Here is a 20,066-nt window from a genome sequence, read left to right as displayed (position 1 = left end):
CTCCTCTCTGGCCTGCATCATTTCTGTTGAGAAATAAACTGACAGTCATATGGGTACACCATTATAGGTAGCTAACTGGTTTTTTCTTGCTGCATTTAAGATTCTCTCTTTGTCTTTTGCCCTTGGCATTTTAATTATGATGTGTCTTGGTAAAGTCCTCTTTGGATTCCTCTTGTTTGGAGTTCTCTGCACTTCCTGGACTTGTAATTCTATCTTTCACCAGGTAGGAGAAGTTTTCTATCATTATTTCTTCAAATATGTTTTTAATATCTTGCTCTCTCTCTTCTTCTGGCAACCCCATAATTCAGATGTTGGTATGCTTGAAGTTATACCAGAAGGTCCTTACACTATCTTCATATTTTTGGATTCATTTCTTTTTGCTCTTCCAGATGGGTGTTTTTTGCTTCCTTGTATTTAAAATCTTTGACTTAATTCTTGGGATCTTCTAGTCTACTGTTGAATTTCTGTATATTATTCTTTATTTCAGTCAGTGTATGCTTAATTTCTGACTGGCCCTTTTCCATATTTTTTGTCATTTTCACTAAGATCCTTGAAGGTCTTATTAAGTTCCTTAGAGGTTTCTAGAAGATTCTTGAGTAACCTTTGAATTCTATATCCAGTAGTTTGTTTTCCTCCATTTCTTTCATTTGTAACATGATTCTTTGTCTCCGCATTTTGGCTGCTTCCTTTTGTTGATAGAGTGGCTTTGTGTGTTAGGTGTCCTATAGGGTCCAGTGACTCAGCCTCCCCTGTTACCTGAAGTGGACTCTCTTGGTGCACTCCTCTGTGGGCTGTGTGCAGTCTTTTAGAAGTTAAGCCTTAATTGTTGCTGGTATCACTGGGAGGAATTGACCTTCAGGTCTATTGGCTGTGAGGACCAGCTGTGTCTACAATAGAAGAACTACTGTGCTGCAGACCCCTTATGGGGTAGGACTTGTTTCAGTGGGTCTTTGTTGTTCACTGACTCTGCTTCTTGAGTGTGTCGCTTATGGATGTGAAGAGTTGTAATCTGGTATGGTCTCACACTGACCACTGGGTATACTGGCTCTTGGATCTCCAAAGAGGTGCAAAGTTAGCCACTGCCTGAGTCCAACCAGCAGGAGCTACAGAAATCTGTAGATTCCTCCTCTTGGTTTGGGATTTAGAAGTGCCCAGATGAGGCCCAGCTGTGAAGCAAGCCCAGATGCTGCTGCTGAGCCTTGGTCCTTCTTTTGGAAGCTTTGGATCTCTCTGACCTAGCTGCAGTTTGTTAGGTTAGACTGCGAAAGGACAGGCCATTCATATGCAAAAGACGCTGTGCACAGCTTGAGAGGGGTTGTAAACTAACTGGGGCAGGGTCTCAGGGAATCCCCATGGCAGAACCATCAGCAATGGCGTCTAGTCAGCCCTGCATTGGAGAGATCCCCACATCTCCATATCCCACGCTCCCGTGCAGGAACAATGATTGCTGCAAGCAGCTCTGAGAGTAAGCTGCTCTCATGTTCAGGCCGATGCCAGACAGTCCAGTTTCTCCCCATATGAGTCTGGGTCTCCAGAGTCTTGCGGAACTGGAGTTCAGAGCAGTCAGGAGCTTGTATCTCCTTCTCGATTGAAAAAAGCAACAGTGCACCCAGTTGCCAGCCTGTTCTGTGCTTGCCTCCATACCTCCACATCTCCTACCAGTCTCAATACGCTTTTTTCTTTCCTTCTAGTTGTAGAACTTCCACTCAGCCAGCTTTCCCATGGTTTTGGATTATCGGTGTTTTGTCTTTTAGTTGTAGTTTTGAAGTAGGTTGTGAGAGGCAGAAAGTATAGGTGTTTACCTATTCTGCCTTCTTGGTTCCCTTGTTATTTATTTTTAAAAACTATTTCACAGTCCCTCACAAAACAAAATATATTGGTCTAAAACTTTGCTTTTTATACCTCCAAAGTCTGTAAATTTTTGGAAAACATGTAGTTCCTCAAAATGGGAAGCATAGAATATGCATAAATAAATGTTGAGCATATGGGCATATGACCCAGCAATTTTACTACAGTTTTATACCTAAAAGAAATAAAAACATATGTTTACACAAAGATTTTTACACAAATGTTCACAGCAACATTTTTCATAATATAATAAAGCGGAGCAAACCCAAATGTCCATCAATTGATGATGAATGGAAAAACAAAATGTGGCATATTCATGTAGTAGAATATTATTCAGCAATAAAAAGAAATAGAATACTACTGATAGATAGTAATACAGAGATGAAGTAAAACACATGCTAACTGAAGAAATCCAGACATAAGAGCACACAAGTTTACTAGAAATGTCCAGAATAGGCAAATCCAGAGAAACAGAAAGTAGATTATTGGTTGCTCAGGGGAGAAAGGGAAATGGTCAGTAGCTGCTAATGGATGCAGGGGTTTCTTTTTAGGCTAATCAAAATGTTCTAAAATTAGATAGAGGTGAAGGTTAAATATATTAGAATCCATTTTATTAAACACTTAAAATGGGCAAATTTTATGGTATGTGAATTATATCACTCGGTAAGCTGTTAAAAATGAGTAAAGGCTGAATGGAAATAAAAATAAAAAATACTTAAAATGTAGACAAAAAATGATGTCTGCAGGATGCAAAACGATCCAGAAAGTGCAGTTTCTTGTCTTTGCCATTTTGTTTCAGATTAAATGACTGACTCCCTTTGTTCCCATTCCCTCTAAACATTATTTTAAGGGAATATTTCTATTGAAAAAAAAATCCCACAACACTGAAATAAAACAGCTTTATGTGTGGTCCTAATAGGATAGAAACACTGGAAAAAGGATAATGATTAACTTTTGAGAAGGCCTTTGTCCTGAATCTTTGACTAGCTGGTTTCTGCTCTGTTCTCAGGGGTCAATCTTATTCTATCTTTCTACCATATGTTTTCTCTCAACCTGCCCCTTGGCTGTGTACCACCCAGGACTGCTCTTCACAGATGGCCCCAAAATTCAACCCCCTTTCTGCTAAGCAGGATCTGAAAATACCTTTTATTCATATTTCTTTTTTTTATTTAACCATTAATTACTATGGTTGACCTTTACTATGGTAGACTATAGGCCAAGCATTGTGATAGTCATTTTCTAACTTTAAGTCATAATTTTCTAACCTCAAAGAATTATTTTCATCATGAGAAACACAAGCCAAGGGGGCAAGAGAAATATGGTGAACCATGTTTTACTTCAAGTGTATCCTTATTTCTCTCATTTAATGAAATTTAGGCAACTACTTACAGTCCCAAGGGTAGCACTGGCTTATGAAAGCAAAGCAGTGACTTAATATTATGTCTAAAATAGTAAAGTAAATTGAATTTGGCTGTCTCTTAGGATTCATGATTAGTTGCTTGTGATTTTAAGGCAATCCGAAAGGCTTACATGGCCTCAGTTATCTCAAGTATTCCAGAGCTTTCTCAATAGTTTAGTTTCAAATCAGTTCAACTTCTTGATATTTTTATTTACTGAGCACCTCTAATGGCTCAGGCACTGTGGTAGGCACAGATGACACAAGACATCTGACCTGACCCTTGGGCTGCCTTGTTTCCATCTTGGAGGTTTATTTCATTAACATTATACTGTATATTGAGACACAATTCTACTAGCGGGGCAGCCAAAAGCAGGGTGGCATAAGAGAAGCATAAAACCCAGCCAGCTCTTTAGTTTATCACTTGTTCTCACTTTTTATGTGTGTTGGATTTATTTCATTCTAGCAGCTGGCTGCATAAGTCCAAGGAATAAATCAATTTACTAATGCAATAAGGGATGGAAGATAGCATAATTGTAGATCTGAGGACCAGGAGGCTGGTTCTGGGGTAGAGTGCTCAAGTGGTGAGGTGTGATGAGCCCAGAGGCTTTATGGTATTAATGGGAGGGAAGGGGCCTGATGCTGGGAAAAGGGCAAAGGCAAAGAATTTCTCCATATTCATTCTATTCCCTTAACAAAGCCATCGTTACAATATGCTAATTTGGGGATGTGAGTACATGTATTCTGCTTCAACCAATAGACAATTACTTATTTTAAAATGAGTATTTAAGTTTGCTATGTCGAAATTCTTTTATGTCTGCTGAAAAATATAATTCTGTAGCTCATACAATTATATTTTCCTCTTCACTATGAATTATTTAGAGCATCCTCTCTTTTAACTGCATACCAAAATATCATTAGAGGTTATCTAATAGCTAGCTCATCATTTCATTCTCCCATTGAGGCTTGTGGGCCAATTTTCACCCTGTTATACTCTCCAGAATAATGAAACTAATTTGGGATCTTGCTGTGGAATTAAATGCTCATACAGATCCCACCCCCTCTGAGACTATAAACATCTGCCATAACATTTCTTATAGCCAAATATTCTCACTATTACCAGTACATCTGAGAAACCATCAGTGAAGTAAAAGAGGTTAGGTACTGGCAGAAATGTTCTGGGAAGTATTGGATTGCCAGTGATTTGTAGTCTAAGAAAATTTGGCACCAATAACCATTCCATTATCATTAGATACTCCATTATTTTTCTAAACTTGAGGATAAAACTGTAACTAGGCAACCATTTAGACTTTTGGAATTTCACATCCATTTTGAGATAGTCATAGACCAGACCGTTAGGAGTATTTACAACTGTCATTATACCAATAACTAGAGACCCAGTGCACAAAATTCATGCATGAGGGGATGGTCCCCTCAGCCCAGTCTGCACCCTCTCCAATTCAGGACCCCTTGGGGGATGTCTGACTGCTAGTTTAAATTGGCAGTCATATATCCCTCTCACAATCCTGGACTGCTGGCATCTAATTGGTCACTTGCCTGCCTGCCTGATTGCCCTTAACTGCCCCCCCTGCCAACCTAGTTGCCCCCAACTGCATCCCCCCTGCCAGCCTGGTTGCCCCTAACTGCTCTTCCCCTCCTTCCCCCGTCAGCCTGGTCACCCCTAACTGCCCCCCTTGCTGGCCTCATTGTCCCCAACTGCCCTCCCTCCACAGGCCTGGTTGCCCTACGCAGCCTGCTGTTCAGTCATTTAGTCGGCCCTTACTAACCCTCCCTGCTGGCCTGTTTGCCCCATGCAGCCTGCTGTTCAATCATTTGGTTTCCCTCACTAACTCCCCTGTCAACCTGGTCATAGGCAGCCATCTTTTGAGGGCATGAGGGTCAATTTGCATATTACCTCTTTATTATATAGGATACCTACATACATTGAGTCCTTATTATATACAACGTACTTGGCTAAGTCCATATATGCATTGTCTGAATCATCACACTGAGGTGATTGTGATTATTATCCCCATTTTACAAATGAGAAAACTGAAGCAAAACAAATTAAAAAACAACATTACACATGTAATAAAAAGCACACTCTTGATGCAAACCCAGGTTGTCTGGCTCCAGATCTCCTACATGTGCCTATGTACTGCCTTTAATGATCTACAGTGGCTAGCCGAAAATAACAGCACACTGTAGGAAAGGTATTTATTCTTAGAGAACTAGGGTGGCCCCAAGATAACTGGACACATGGGAATTCATGCAAAGAGCTCAAAGAGGTAGGAAAAGTAGGCAGAGGCTGTGATCCTACCATCTCCAGTTCCTCCTGCTCTCTCACCAAGCCCCTTCTTTTTTGTCCCATGCTTCCCCCTGTCTGTCACTTCCTTTGAGACTCTCTTTCCAGACCACTTGCTGCATCTCCTCTCATTTTTATACCAAGCCCCTCCTTTTTCTAGCCTTCTGGCTATTGCGTGTTCCTGCTCTGCACCTCTCTTTCTTGGCCTCTCTACCAAAGACTCTAGAACACTGCTGGCAAAAAAACAACAACAACACTCAGCTGTTCTTTTATATCTTTTGACAACATAAAATACCTTTTTGTCCAAACTTTAAAGAGCTACCTATTCCATCACCTACTTTGGTCAAACCCCCTACGAAGCCCCCATCCCACTATTTGTTAGCAGATGGCCTTGCCCTTGTACTTTTCTGAGAAAACCCAGACCATCATAAATGCACTTCATTTTATCTCCATTCTTAATAATTATCTTGATCCCTACTCACCTTGATATTCTTTGACAGGAGATCAATGTATTTCTTTTCCCAACCAATGCCAATATTTTCATCTAACCACATTCACATCCTATTCCACAATGTCAGAATATTCTTTCCACTCTGGTTCTTCCCCCAACTTCTCCTGCATTAAAATGTATCCCTTCTTGACTACTGTTTTTCCCTCCTAAAATACAGTTTGTGCTCATTGTCTCCACTTTGACACCTACCATTTACTCAATACATTCATCATTTAGATTTTTAATAGAATCACATCACTGCAATTGCCCTCATATTGCTAAACAAACAACATGGGTCAGGTTATCCATGCATACCCAATCACTAATTCCAATTTTTGTTTTTCCGTTTCCTTACTCTCTCTGCACCTTTTGACACTATTAGCCATTTGTCTTCCGTTGGCTTTCCTTTTGTCACTGTCTCCTGGTTCTTTGCCTACTTCTCTGATTATTCCTTCTTAGTTGCATTTGAGTGCTTTTTTTTCTCACCTCACCCTTTAAATATCATTGTGTTCTGGAGTTCTTTCCTTGGCCATCTTTTCATTTTATACTCTTTCTTTGGGTGATTTCACCCATTCCTATGGCTTCACTGTCAAGCTAATAATGCCCCTATCAGTATCTTCAACCCAGATGTCTCTTGTATAGGTTAGATCAATAAACCCAAATTCCTATTGTATGTCTCTCTTTGAATGTATTTCAACTGTCTGCAGCTCCCTCAACATATCTATAACTTAAAATATATGCAAGTCATCTTACACATCTTCTTTTCCCTCAATTCTTTTCACTTCTGCTTTTCCCTCATGCCATCTCCAACCACATGTCATTAGGGGATGAATATTGTTAACCATATTAATTTAATTTATATTGACATTTGTCTCCTATTCACTCTCCCTTTGTTTCTAACCTTAGGACCAAATAGGTGGTGTCACTCTCATGTTATAAACTCTTCAGTGAATCCTCATTGCTGAATCAAAATCCAGACTCCCTAGAAAAGTATATTCTGGTTTCCTGACTAGCTTCTGCTTATCTCTCTAGTTCACACAATGGAATGCATGGAGTGGATATATGACTACCTGATTTTGAAACCTATTTAAGGAGTTTTGTTCTATTTTGAAAATTAGTGAGAAAAATGGCTTTCAAAGAGGAGATGATATATTAAAAGTATAAAAAAAGTCTTAAGTATCCTTAATCAGAAGATGTTTTACTTAATAGGACAAATAGGAAAGAGGTCAAATTTAGAAAATGCAAAGGCACAAAAAGCAGGATGTGAAATGAAAAGACAGTGACTAAAATGAAATTCTGTCCTACATATTACCTAAAAGATGTTATTGCTCCTATAATTTAGAGAAAGAGAAATAGTTACACTTCAAACAATTCTATTTCTAAAGTGGTCCCATTGTTGCTTTTAACTCCAAGTGGGCAAATACAGCCTCCTGTTACTATAAATTTTTTATTAAACTGACTATCTACTAAAGATTTTATGTAGCAAATTCTTTCGCATTTCCTCAAGATTTATTGTTGAATTTGGGCCAATCTAAAAAAATGTTAAAGTCAATTCTCCAAAGATAGTTGGAGACCAGGGAGTCTGGCCAAATTGCTCACATTTTGAAGTAATAAGCAAATATTTTACACTTAAATTCTTATTTACAAGCTCTCTGTGGGCCTTTAAGAAAATACAAAATTAATTATAAATGTTCATTAATTGTTTAGTTTTTTGTAAATCTCTTTAAAGAGTAAAAAGAGGAAACTTTATACTAAACATTTTTACATTAATGAAACAAATGTGACAAAATATTGCCACTTATTGGATCTAAGTTGAGGAGAGAAGATAAGTGGTATTCATTGTACTATTATTCTTTATATGTTTATTTTTGACAAATTTTATAATGTGAGTTTTTCATTTTTTTTTAATATATATTTTATTGATTTTTTACAGATAGGAAGAGAGAGGGATAGAGAATTAGAAACATTGATGAGAGAGAATCATTGATCAGCTGCCTCTTGCACACCCCCTACTGGGGATGTGCCCGCAACCAAGGTACATGCCCTTGACCGGAATTGAACCTGGGACCTTTTAGTCCGCAGGCCGACGTTCTATCCACTGAGTCAAACCGGTTTTGGCTATAATGTGAGTTTTTAAAAAATTAAATGATAATGGTATTGTCATAACCTTCCCAAGTGTAAGGATTGTTATACAGAGGCCTGTGACTCACCTACTGGCATAAATCCCAAGTGGATGGTATGGATGCATTGTTCATTCTAGCACAATACAAAAAAATCATTACCGTAGAATACTATGTAAAAATAAAAACTGTCAATGGTCAAATAAAAACTGTTCATGCTTCCTCTGTACACTGAAATAATTATTTTTATTTCCCTAGGGCCTTTCAGCATGACATAGATGATTCTGCTTCACATTCCTTAAAGCCACTTTTTAAGCAACCATTACATTGGCTTTCTTGCATATCACATTTCCACCCTTCTTTACTCCGGTGAGAACCTCTAAATGCTATGGTTATGATTCTATGTTTTTAAACTTTAATGGAAACTTTTATCCACAGAAATAAATGCATCTTACAAATTTTTATAATACATCACAGTAAGTAGAGTATTGTTTTATCTTTTTTTTTTTTAGCTCAAGAATCCAACGTACAGGCCTCCAAGTTATTCTACGAACTTCTAGCTTTACTGATATAGCAGGAAAATGTGATTTTTTGAAGTTTAATTCTATTATAGCTAATCTCCTAGTCACTTAAAAATTCATCCTTCTTGACCCATGACTGGGGATTTGGCAGTTCTCCAACTAATTGTAAAAAATAAAAAAAAAAAGACAGCAAAACTGATTAATTCGTGTAACTAACTCAGAACCTTGGTAAAAGTAGAAGAGTAACTTTTAAAATTATTGATAGGATAACTCACTTTTATTATTTTATTAGCAGTATTTAAATATAAGTCATTTAAAGCATGAAATGTACTTCCAGAGTAATCTAATGACATTTTGGGGCATCTTGTAGAAAATTAGTTTGATTCTTTGCTAAATATATCATTAGAAAGTATCTTTCCTAGGTATCTGTAACTATATTATTGTAGCTAAAGATCATATTGTTAATCCCCATACATTCTTGATTCATCTATGAAATACACTCTCAGTGATTTCATCATCTAATTGACTGACTGTATCTTTCTCTTGAGTCCTACCCATAAATAGAGGATTATGAGAATCTTATACACAAAGTCATTGTGGACATAGCAGGCATATATTATTTATAATACCTATTACATGCCTATCCTCACATAGTTAACAGGGATGACAAGATCAATGAGACACAGACCTTAGTTTCAAAGACCCCAATATATTGTTGTTACTTCACTTAAATATAAAACTTTTTCAGCATCTCTGATTAACTCCTTATGATTGATTCTTAGAAGTGGAATGCCCTTAGTACTCTGTCCACTTGCATGTAAATACAAACTTAAGACATTGAGAATTAAATAGCCAATATTTTAATATTCCTTATTGGAAAAGTAACAAATTAAACAACTGGATCTTTTACTGTATCGGTTAGCAAACAGCCTGGTCATTTTGATGAATTCCCAGACTTCTAAACATGTTTGTTCTCCAATGTTATTTTCACATTTTCTTTAATCCATTTGTATTATCTGCTTTTATCTTAATCTATAAGACTTCCACCTCTAGGCTTGCTCTGTGCAGTCCAACTAGAGGCCTGGGAAGTCAACATAGAAATGGGTTTTCTACATTTTAAGTAGCTACTTCTTATAATTAAGTTCTTTCTCTTGTCTATAACTAAAGCCAGCATAAATGTAGTAAGTAAGACCTTTCTTTTTGCTCTGTGTAGCAACCGATCTCCAGTATTATCCTAACAGAAGGATTAAAACATGGGATGGCTAGTCAGACCATAGTAGAAATGTAATTTGATACAAGCTTCTGGGGGACATTTTACAATAGTAAGCTGTATCAAAAACCTTAGAAATATTTATGCCCCTTTATTCAGCAAGTCCATTTCCTGGAATCAATCCAATTATAAAGAATCATAAAGAATTAACCAGACTGTTGACAAAACTATATATGTAAGAATGTTCAAGGGAGGATTATTTGTGAGTGAATAAAATGGAAATAAATATCCCGCACTATGGAATTAGATAAATCAATTATGAGATAGCCATATGATTGACTAATGTGGATTAATTATAAAAATTGATTTAAAAAATATTACATGACAAATCATTGTGATTTATAGTTAAGAGCAAACTGCAGGTTAGTAATTATGACATCATCAAATCTGTCCCAGTTTTTAGAGTGAACTGAATTCCATAAAAATAGAGACTGATTTTTGCTTACCATTCTGCCTCCATGGCCTACCACATAGAAATTGCCCAACAAATATTAGTTGAGGAATGAGTGAAGGAATAAGTATGTTCAAAGTAGTATTTTATTAGATACTAGAGGCCCAATGCACAAAATTTGTGCAAGGGTAGGCCTTCGCAGCCCCAGCTGCTGTGGCCATTGCAGCCCCACCCCCACCCGCACTCACTTTGGCCTGGTGCTGCCAGCATCCACTGCCCACCCTCCTAGTTCCCCGGTTCTGCAGAGCCCCCTGATCAATCACCCATAGAGGTTGGCCTGGGCCTCCCTTTGTGGAGTGATCATGGAGCGATGGTGGCCCCCCCAACCAAATGCATCACACCCCTCTTGGCTGGCCTGGCACCAGCGTGTGCCACAGTGTGGTTGTCGAGATGGTGGTTCTGCTGTTTGGCCGTTTGGTCAATTTGCATATTATACTTTCATTATTGTAGATTACCATATTAATTGGTATATTTAGCTATTTTCACACATTTGATCTGAGTGGTTAAGCTCAGTCATGGGAAGCACGGTCTTATTGAGGAGGTGGCTTCTAGTATCCTGAAGAGAGAACATCTGGGAGGAGGATGAAAAAAGAGCTTTGCTCTCCCAGCTGCTGCTGACAGCTGTTCCCCAGGACTGAGGAAAGGAGCTTAGAGAGCTTACAGTCTGATGAGGTGCCAAGCTTTGACATGGAGCCAACAGGCAGGGGAGAAGTAATGAGAGCTTTTTAACACCCAGGCTCTTAAGTGGCTGTTCCTGACTGTGGATGGACAAGCAGCTGGATCTTTGAAAGATTTTCAGAGAGAAAGTCATGTGCTTATGGAGCAGTTATTAAAAGAAGTGAATATGTCAAATGAACTAGATACTGAATGCTTAGATATCCTAGGGTTTATATGTATTCATATCTTTTTTCTATTATGGTTTAGAAGTTTTATGTAAATAAGGACACAGCAAAGGAACCAACAATAAGATAATAGAAGACAACTATAGGTTTTCCCATGAAATAGATGTGGTTTGTAGATGCATAGTTTTGTAGTCTTGGAAAGTGGGTTAACCTCTGTGAGCTTTAGTTTTCATGTATTATGTGAAACTTTATATTTTGGTGAGGAAGTTGAAACATAAATACAATACAATCTTGTTGATATATTTAAAAACAGAAAGTGATATCATCATGTGCTTCTTGCATCTTGAAACATCTTATTTCTTTAACTTCTGAGATACTCTCATGGCAGAGTCATGAGGATTAAGTGAACTAATGTGCCTACATAGCACTCATCACATAGGTACTTACTAAACAATCAATCAGTATATCGTTTTAATGAAGAGCTGTATGTTTCAGGAAGTTGCAGATTTTATCAATTATCTAAACATGTTTAAAAGGACCCACTACAAGTGTGCTAAAGTGTAAAAAATATTGAACTGCTTTCTCATGGGCTCTCTGCACTTATCCCAAGTGTGATGCCAGGAGAGATCTTTCATATATATATATATATATATATATATATATTCATATTTTTGTATATATATTCATATTTTCGTATATATATATATACATACATATATATGGATATGATTTTTTTATTGATTTCAGAGAGGAAGGGAGAGAGAGAGAGAGGTAGAAACATCAATGATGAGAGAGAATCATTGATCAGCTGCCTCCTGCACATCCCACACTGGGGATCGAGCCCAAAACCCAGGCATGTGCCCTTGACGAGAATTAAACCTAGGACCCTTCAGTCTGCAGACTGACGCTTTAGCTACTAAGCCAAACCAGCTAGGGCAAGGAGAGATCTTTCTTGATCTCCCTGTAACAGGCTATTAATTACCAATAGTTGGAGACCAATAATATTAAAAGCTCTAGCCAAATAACTCTGCTCCTCACAAGGAGAGGCTAAGATAGTCATTAGTGTCCAGGGTCTCAGATGCTAGATTAGCCTTCAGACAGAGTCCAAAACTGATACCTGAAATGCAATATTATTTTAAAAATTAAAATTGGATTTTTAGAAATAGGATATGCTAACTTGTTTAACATTAAAGTATGGAGCTACGGCTATGACTTTTAAGTACTAATATCTTTGGGTGATTTGGGGGAAATGGGGTCATCTCAAGTGAAAAAGATTAATTTACTAGAACCAAGAAATACCCTAAGTCTCATAGGTTGAATGCCTACCCTCAAAGTTGTACACTAAATAGTGTAGATACAACCAACTCTGAAAAAAAATGATACTCTTTGAGTGTTAGTCTACCTTATTGAACAAAGTTATTTAAAACCAAGTCATATCCTCTGTATAAACATTCAAGTGATTTTCTGTTTAATTTCTGTTTATTGAATCATCTTTAATTATAAAACTCAGAGAGACATGTCTATACCCATTATAGAGATTAAAATATATTCAAACATTTTCAATGCTATAACCACATATAATTTACCCAATCTTGGTTAAAGTGATAAAAAAATATTTTGGGTTTTTCCCCATTAACTTTTTTCTGGGGTACTAAAGTTATTTTCTTGAAAAAAAAAAAGATGACAAATTTGCTTTAAAGATCTGTCTTTACTTACTTCCCTAGAAAGATTCTAAAGAATCAGTTTTGGAAAGCCAAGAGTAGTAATAGTAATTCCTGGGTTTCTCCTCCGCTTTTATTTTCCCACTTTAGGGCTTTTACTCTAAGTTTATCTTTAGTTATGCCCTTGCCTTTGTTCTCTGAATCATGTAACTTATGGTCTCTGGTATAAATTTGGCCCAGTAATCCTTGACAGGAACCATCTGGTTGAAATCAGTCCCTAGATACCTTGAATAATATGTCTCCAATTTGGGAATAAGCCTTGAGACCACAAACTTGATTTTGGGTCAAAAACATGGTATCTTCAATCAGAAGATGAAATAGCGCCAAACATCCTCAATGCTGGAAAATACAACTGACCCATCAAATAACAACCAGGTTGAATGGACAGAAACCTGGAGCAGTGGAATGAGCGTAAGTTTTAAAGTCAGAAAGACCTGGGTTCAAAGTCCAGCAGCCACATTTATTAGCTAAATGAACTTGAACTCATTTCTCAAAGATCCTGAAACAAGGATTAAGTAAGATGAATACTAAGTGTCTCCACTCATGTGGATTTCCCCAAGAAATGGACCCTGACATACGCATTTAAGAGGCAGTAATTTATCTTCGAAGTGGAGAAAACACTGGAAGGGGAGTGAGTAAATGAAACAAAGGGAGAGAGGAAAGAAAGATTAGTATAATCAAAGCCAACTACCAAGGAGTAACCAGAACTTAAACCTTCTGGGGAAATTCTTGAAACCGGTGGGAAATTCACGTCTCAGAGTCATCCCACCAAAGAAGCAAGGATGCTGAGATACTTATGCAACAATTTTCATATGTTTTTGGTTGAGAGTTGCCCTGGGGTGTTAATTTTCTGTTTTTTCCAGCTGTTTTCCTGGAAGGTAGAGAAATACAGGTTCTTATAGTCAGAAGTTAGGCCAGTGTCTGTAGTAGTCAAGGCAAGAGAATGTGGGGAAATTGACCTCTGCTTTGGTCTCCCCCATGCACCATGGAAATCCACCCATTCCCCATGTTGAGTTCACTCAGTCCTATCATTGATTCTTCTCAGTGATAGCTGGTTAAAATGTCTTTAAAAAAATTATTAGAGTTAGTGGGACAAGCTAGGCAGGGGTCTTCAAACTACGGCCCGCGGGCCACATGCGGCCCGCAGAGGAGTCTGATCCGGCCCGCCAGGTTTTTTGGCAGTGAGCGCAGCCGAGGTGTTACAGTAGGAATTAGTAGTTCATATAGTCCGGCCCTCGAGCTCTCTGAGGGACCGTGATCTGGCCCCCACTTTAAAAAGTTTGAGGATCCCTGAGCTAGAGTGTCCCCTGCTGCAATAATTTCAGGATTTGCAGATGATATTCATTATTACAGTTCTCTACCTCTTATTTCAACTTCCCTTTACCATCAGCTAATTTGTTTTGTTGCCCAGTGGAGTCACTGAGACCTTACCTATCAGAATATAGTCACTTCAGTCACCTATTTATAGTGATTATCAGTCATGAAAGCAAAAGGGAGAATCCCTTGAATTACAGACATTCTCCTTCCTAATCACCTTATGATAGCTTATCATGACAATTAGGGTTAATCTAGTTTCTCATGATAATTAATCACCCTTGCCGGTATAGTAACTCCTTTCTTTGCCCCATAGACTGCTGGCATGGGGAGCCAACAATGCCTAAATGGCAACTATAATTTAAGTGTAGTGGAATCATCAATGTCCCCCTCATAGAGGACCACCACAGAAGCAGGACCTCCACTCCTGCAATGCCGACAGGGCTTACACACATTCCCCAAGTGGGTCAGCAGGAGCACTGGTGAGAGTTGCCTCTTCTACTTTCACCTGTTGGCTCCCTGACAGTTTATCTATTGGGAACATAGTATCATATATTGGCTTATGGTTCGAAGTAAATATCAAATCCGGAAGCAGAGTGCCCTAATACCACAGGATGCCATCCGCAAGCTGTGCATTTCAAAGTGCATTCCAATGTTCTACTAGTTTAGCAGCTTCTGTGTGATATATATATAGGATCAATGAATCGAATGGTCATGTGATCTGAACAGTAAGCCTTCTCATCTTGCAGTGGGAACTCAGGCTAGTGTGCACTAATAGAACTAAGATTTTTTAAAACCTTTCTATTGTAGTATGAATACATATTTTTAAATTGCAGAAATTACAAGTAAACACACCTGAAGACAACTAATATTTTCCTTGATGTTTCTGTAAAAGTAATTTGTTATTTTCATAAACCAATAATGATTGAATCTCATTATTGTATCACTGCTTACTACCTGGATTTGAAAAATTCTTTAGGTTAATTCATTCCCTAGAAATGTTGTACTTATTAGAATATAAGTTTAATATAACCAAGCCATAAATTCATCCTGTCTCCCAATACAAGATTTATACATTCCAGTGGATTTATACATTTTTGTTCTCTTTTTTATATTATAGTAAAATCCAGCATGTACACATTTGATACATATATAAATATATATAAAATTCCTCTTTCTGTCATTTTTTTGTGAGGCTAATCTCACTTTCACAGCTCCACCAGCTCAAAGGATGAGGGAACATATGCTTCTCCATATGCCCAACACAGACTCCTCAATGCATTTATTACTCAGAGCTTGGAGATTGAGGAATCTTTGTAATATTTTATTTTTTCTCATAGTGAGTCATTTTACTGTACATTTCAAAATCTGTGATAAGTTGAAAGATACCAGAATTAAGGTACATTTCAACAAACAGCTTCCCATATGCCAAATGAGAGGTTTTATTTATAACCAGGTATTCAAATACAGTGAAGTGAAATTACACGCAAATTATTTTGCTTTATTACATGTTTAAAGAGCTGAGCATAAACACTAACCCCTCTAATCTATTCTCCACACGGCAGTCAGATCAGGAAACTCATCTGCCTCAAACTCTTCAGTGGGTTCCAATTGCCCACAAATGAGGCCCTCTATTATCTGGCTCCAATCTCTTATCTTCAGATTGTCTCTCAAAGACCCCCTCCCCCTTTCTACACTTCATTAAACTGGATCTTTCAATTCTTTAAGTGTATTCTTAAATTGGCACTCAACTCAAATAAGATGTGTAGGAAATGTTCAAAAACTAAGTCCATTTTAATACAGCACTTACAACCAACTAGTTGCTTTACATCTACTGAACCCCAAGCAAGTTTCCAGAAGTTAGCACTTGGGATTTAGTAGAGAAATAGGGACAATGATTGTAAGGATCTGCTTCAGTGTTTCTGTCTGAAGGACTCTCCTAGTGGATTCTTCGCTTGGGACCATATTTGAACTACTGCAAGAGGCAGACCAATTTGGGAACACCCAGGTAATTCAGAGCACCAGAACTGGTGGGCTTGGTTCCTCTGCATCAGAGTTAAGTAGATAACTCCCCGCTTCTCTCTTCCCCACCCACCCAGAGCAGGAGTTCCCATAGCTAACATTGCCCACCAGTTGTCCAAGGAGTTTCCCTGTTTCCAGGCATGTTTATCTGAATCTCACATGGGAAGTCTGAGTTGGCCCAAAGTTCAGATGCAGGCTGAAGGATTTTGCGCATCATAAGGTTGTGTAATGATCCAAATGCCAAGCCAAGCCAAAGAGTAGGTGCTCTGAAACTTCTTCATTTTTATCTTTGCATCCTCTCACTTTCGCTTAAACCAGCTTTTTGGCAGAGCATCAAAAAAAAAGTTGCTTTGCCATTTATAAGCCTACTTTTCAATCAGCTAGGTTCACTAGTAGATTTGGAGCTAGAAAACAAATTCTTGTGTCCTCACAAGACTTGAATCTGGTAGAGAGAAAAGTTTTACTTGATTAAATAATAAAGTGTTAAAATGTGTATATTTGTCATAAATGCTATAATTCACAGCAAGGGAGACCTCTGTGGAGAGAAGTGTTTAGTGAAGACTTTACAGAGAAAGCAACATTTTTGCTGTAGATTGAAAGATGGGTAGAGTTTAGTAAAGGATTATTGCAGGGCTGGCAGCCACAGTGGACCCGAATGGACACAAAGGCTCAGAGTCAGGAAAGGGGATGCCAGGTGGGTCTCTCTTTACAAACTTGCACCAGAAAGCACCTCTTACCACCGTGGTTCTCAAATTTTAGCATACATCAGAATCTCCTGCAGAGGGCTGGTTAAAGCACACATTTCTGGAACCCATCTCCAGAATTCAGATGGATGAGGCCTGGGAATTTGCATTTTTACAATTTCACAGGTAATGCTCACACTGCTGGTCCAGTTCCCAGGCATGAAAACTAATGGTTTACCAGTGTTTCCCAAAGTGTGATACGTGTACCCCCAGGGGTACGGGAAGAGTTTGGTGGGGGTACGCGTTGCACTGGAGTTAGTTTGGGGGGGATATGCACTGCACCGTGCTTAGCTGCGCCTAATTCTATGTTCTCATGAGTACGAGGGGTACTCAGCGTTACGAAAATTATAGAAGGGGTACAACATATGTCAAAAGTTTGGGAAACACTGGTTATTCTATGTTGATAACTGGATGGTTCACCATTCACCACTCTATAAATTTCATGTTGAAATGATCCCATAAATTGTTACTCTTAGCAATACCCTTTGTTCTGTCTTTTTTCCACTGCAAAGTTGGGTCCTTTCACTCACATGCTCACATTGCCCAATCACACCTTTTCTTCCCAATGCCACCCTATTCCCACAGTCCTTATGGCTACAACCAGATTGAGTTCGATCATTTCCTGCCTTTTTGTTGTGGTTGTAAACTGATTTTAGATGTTGTGACCTTTAGCCAATCTAAACTTGAAGATTTAGAAGGAAAACATGAATTATGTTATCAGTTTTCTGTTTCTACTTTACTTTCTTATCTCATGCAGACCCATTAATAAATGAACGTGGTGATATGGTAGACCTGACTTTGATTTTCTGTCCAACATTGATGATAATTTTCCAAATAGAAGCTTATTTGCCTTGGAATTATTTCTCTTTGATGAAACAATTACCCAAGTTGGTAGCAGTGTGATTGTTAGAGTGGTTCTGATAATTGCATGCTGATATAAGTCTTTACATATTAAATAATTAGATTATGGTTGACCCTTGACGGAAACTTTGAATTCCTTTAGTTTTATCAACGATCGTTGTACAAGACAAATTACAAAGCAGTAAAAACACATTGGAACTTCTTTCCATGAATAATGAAAGGAGTTTATAGCTCTTAGTAGGCACTCATATAGTTGGTATATGAACAAATAAATGCATTCTAAATAAATGCATAAGTGATTTTTATTTGCTTCGTGAAACTAAAACAGATATAGTTTTGTAGAACATAGGCATGGTGATTTTGTATCAGTTTTAAGTTTGGCAGGCTACCAAATGTTAATTTGCTTTTAGCTAGTTGAGATTAAATGTATTCCTTCCCTGAGCAACCCTAAAGTAAGCAAGCATGAAAGCATTTTCTGAGTAATCTTGGAGAAATTGACATTTAAGGGAGTTAGCATTACATCTGTACTTTAAGGCTATTAATTTCATAGATAAATTAACTTCATTATTCCGTCTTTATCTTGCATTTGAAAGGACTCCATCAGCTGGGCAACTGACAACTGAGGGTCAATTGAAACTGCTGTTAGCCCAGCCAGGTTGTAATTGGAACCTGCTTCTGGAAACTCTACTGCATCAGGATGGTTTTTTGCTGAAAATCTTGCTGAAGAGCTCAAGTGAGTATTTGGAATTATGAAAATGTCCTCAAAAAACCCAGTCATTGTTTGAATTGAATGAAAATGTTTTTCATACTTGAATGTTGGCAGAGGGATATAAACCAATTGCACCGTATCAACAGTCAGTGGCATTAGCAGTAGGCAAAATATTGAATTGCTTTATAAACCTTTGGAAAGTATTTTTTCAGGGACTCTAAAAGAGAGAAAACAATATTTTCATATACCGTGTTTTCCGGCGTATAAGACGACTTTTGAAACGAAAAAAAAGTCAACCGAAAATCGGGGGCAAAAGACCAAAATTGCACAAAAATTACCTGCAGATCTTGGCGGCAAAGTAAGTCTTTTCTTTGAAGTGGGGGGTAGTCTTTCAGCGAATATAGGCCTAAACCTGTGTTTTAACTGTAAAATTAGGGGGTCCTCTTATACGCCGGAAAATACGGGTAATACTATTCTGTCATAACTATCATTATATAAAAGTATATAAATGTGTTGAATATCTGGGCTTTAAAATGCCTAAGTAAACTATAGAACACAGTTACATGTTCAAAACAGAAGTCTGAATTAGGCCTAAGAGAGAGAGAGAGAGAAATTACATTAGAACCACACTAGAAATTTCAGTGGTCTTGAAGAGTATATATATAAAGAACCAGGGTCATAACACCCATAACAACTGGAGGTTTGACCGTTTGCCAGGCTGCTTACCTTTTGGAGAGAGAGGCGGGTCTGATTAGCAATGGCAGTGGCTGCTGGCAAGGCTGGGAGAGAGAAGCAGGGTTAGTCTACTTGTATATGAGTGAGGCAGATGTCACCAGGCCCTTGGTACAGGAATGAAGCCTAACATTCCCCTGTCCAAATCACTCTAGTAATTTCAGGGAATTTTTTGATTTCTCAGATCTGCTCACCCATCTTGATGTTTGCTTCCCAAAAGCCACATAGGGGAGGTACCTCACTGCTGAGCCCTTGTGAGGATATTGCTTCTCTCCTGGTGCTCTCAAATCCTTAAAATTTGTGATATCAGTGTCACCACAGCATCTCAAGCTTCACTGTTTTTCACGCACAAGTTTGGAAATGACCTGAATCTGACCTTATTCCCTTACAATGACAAGCAATACTGTTTGGGGCTTACATTTCCCAGGTTCACTTGGAAAACATCTCTTTGGCTTCAGGCTGTTAACTCCACTCTCTTAAAGGGAAGACAGGTGCTTCCTCAAGTAGCCAACATTTACTGTTGACTTGTTTAGGCACTTTACATTTGTTATCTAATTTTATTCTTATCAATCCTAAATAATAAAAGGATAATATGCAAATTGTCCCCTCCACCAGGAGTTCCACCAGAGTTCGACCAGGGGGCAGGGCCAGCCCACCAACCACCTGGGTCCCTCCCGGAGTCATCCCTGCCCTCGACCGCCCCCTCCCATTGGAGGTGGGG

General features: G+C 38.2%; 1 protein-coding gene and 1 long non-coding RNA gene across 5 annotated transcripts in view; one reads left to right on the top strand and one right to left on the bottom strand.

The window, feature by feature from the left end:
• LOC311622019 overlaps positions 1–20,066 on the bottom strand; it is a 1,104,806-nt gene that overhangs the window by 706,028 nt on the left and 378,712 nt on the right. The gene's annotated exons all lie outside the window — the stretch shown is intronic.
• KIAA0825 overlaps positions 1–20,066 on the top strand; it is a 318,764-nt gene that overhangs the window by 111,843 nt on the left and 186,855 nt on the right. For all 4 annotated transcript variants that reach the window (XM_084882634.1, XM_084882633.1, XM_084882631.1 and 1 more), the window contains exons 12-13: positions 8,418–8,528; positions 18,498–18,637. In XM_084882634.1, coding sequence (XP_084738760.1) covers positions 8,418–8,528; positions 18,498–18,637 — 251 coding nt within the window. The remainder of the gene's footprint in view (positions 1–8,417; positions 8,529–18,497; positions 18,638–20,066) is intronic.

The sequence above is a fragment of the Pipistrellus hanaki genome (assembly GCF_964339955.1).
Source record: "Pipistrellus hanaki genome assembly, chromosome: 4".
NCBI lineage: Eukaryota > Metazoa > Chordata > Mammalia > Chiroptera > Vespertilionidae > Pipistrellus > Pipistrellus hanaki.
This window is presented reverse-complemented; position numbering and strand designations above follow the sequence as displayed.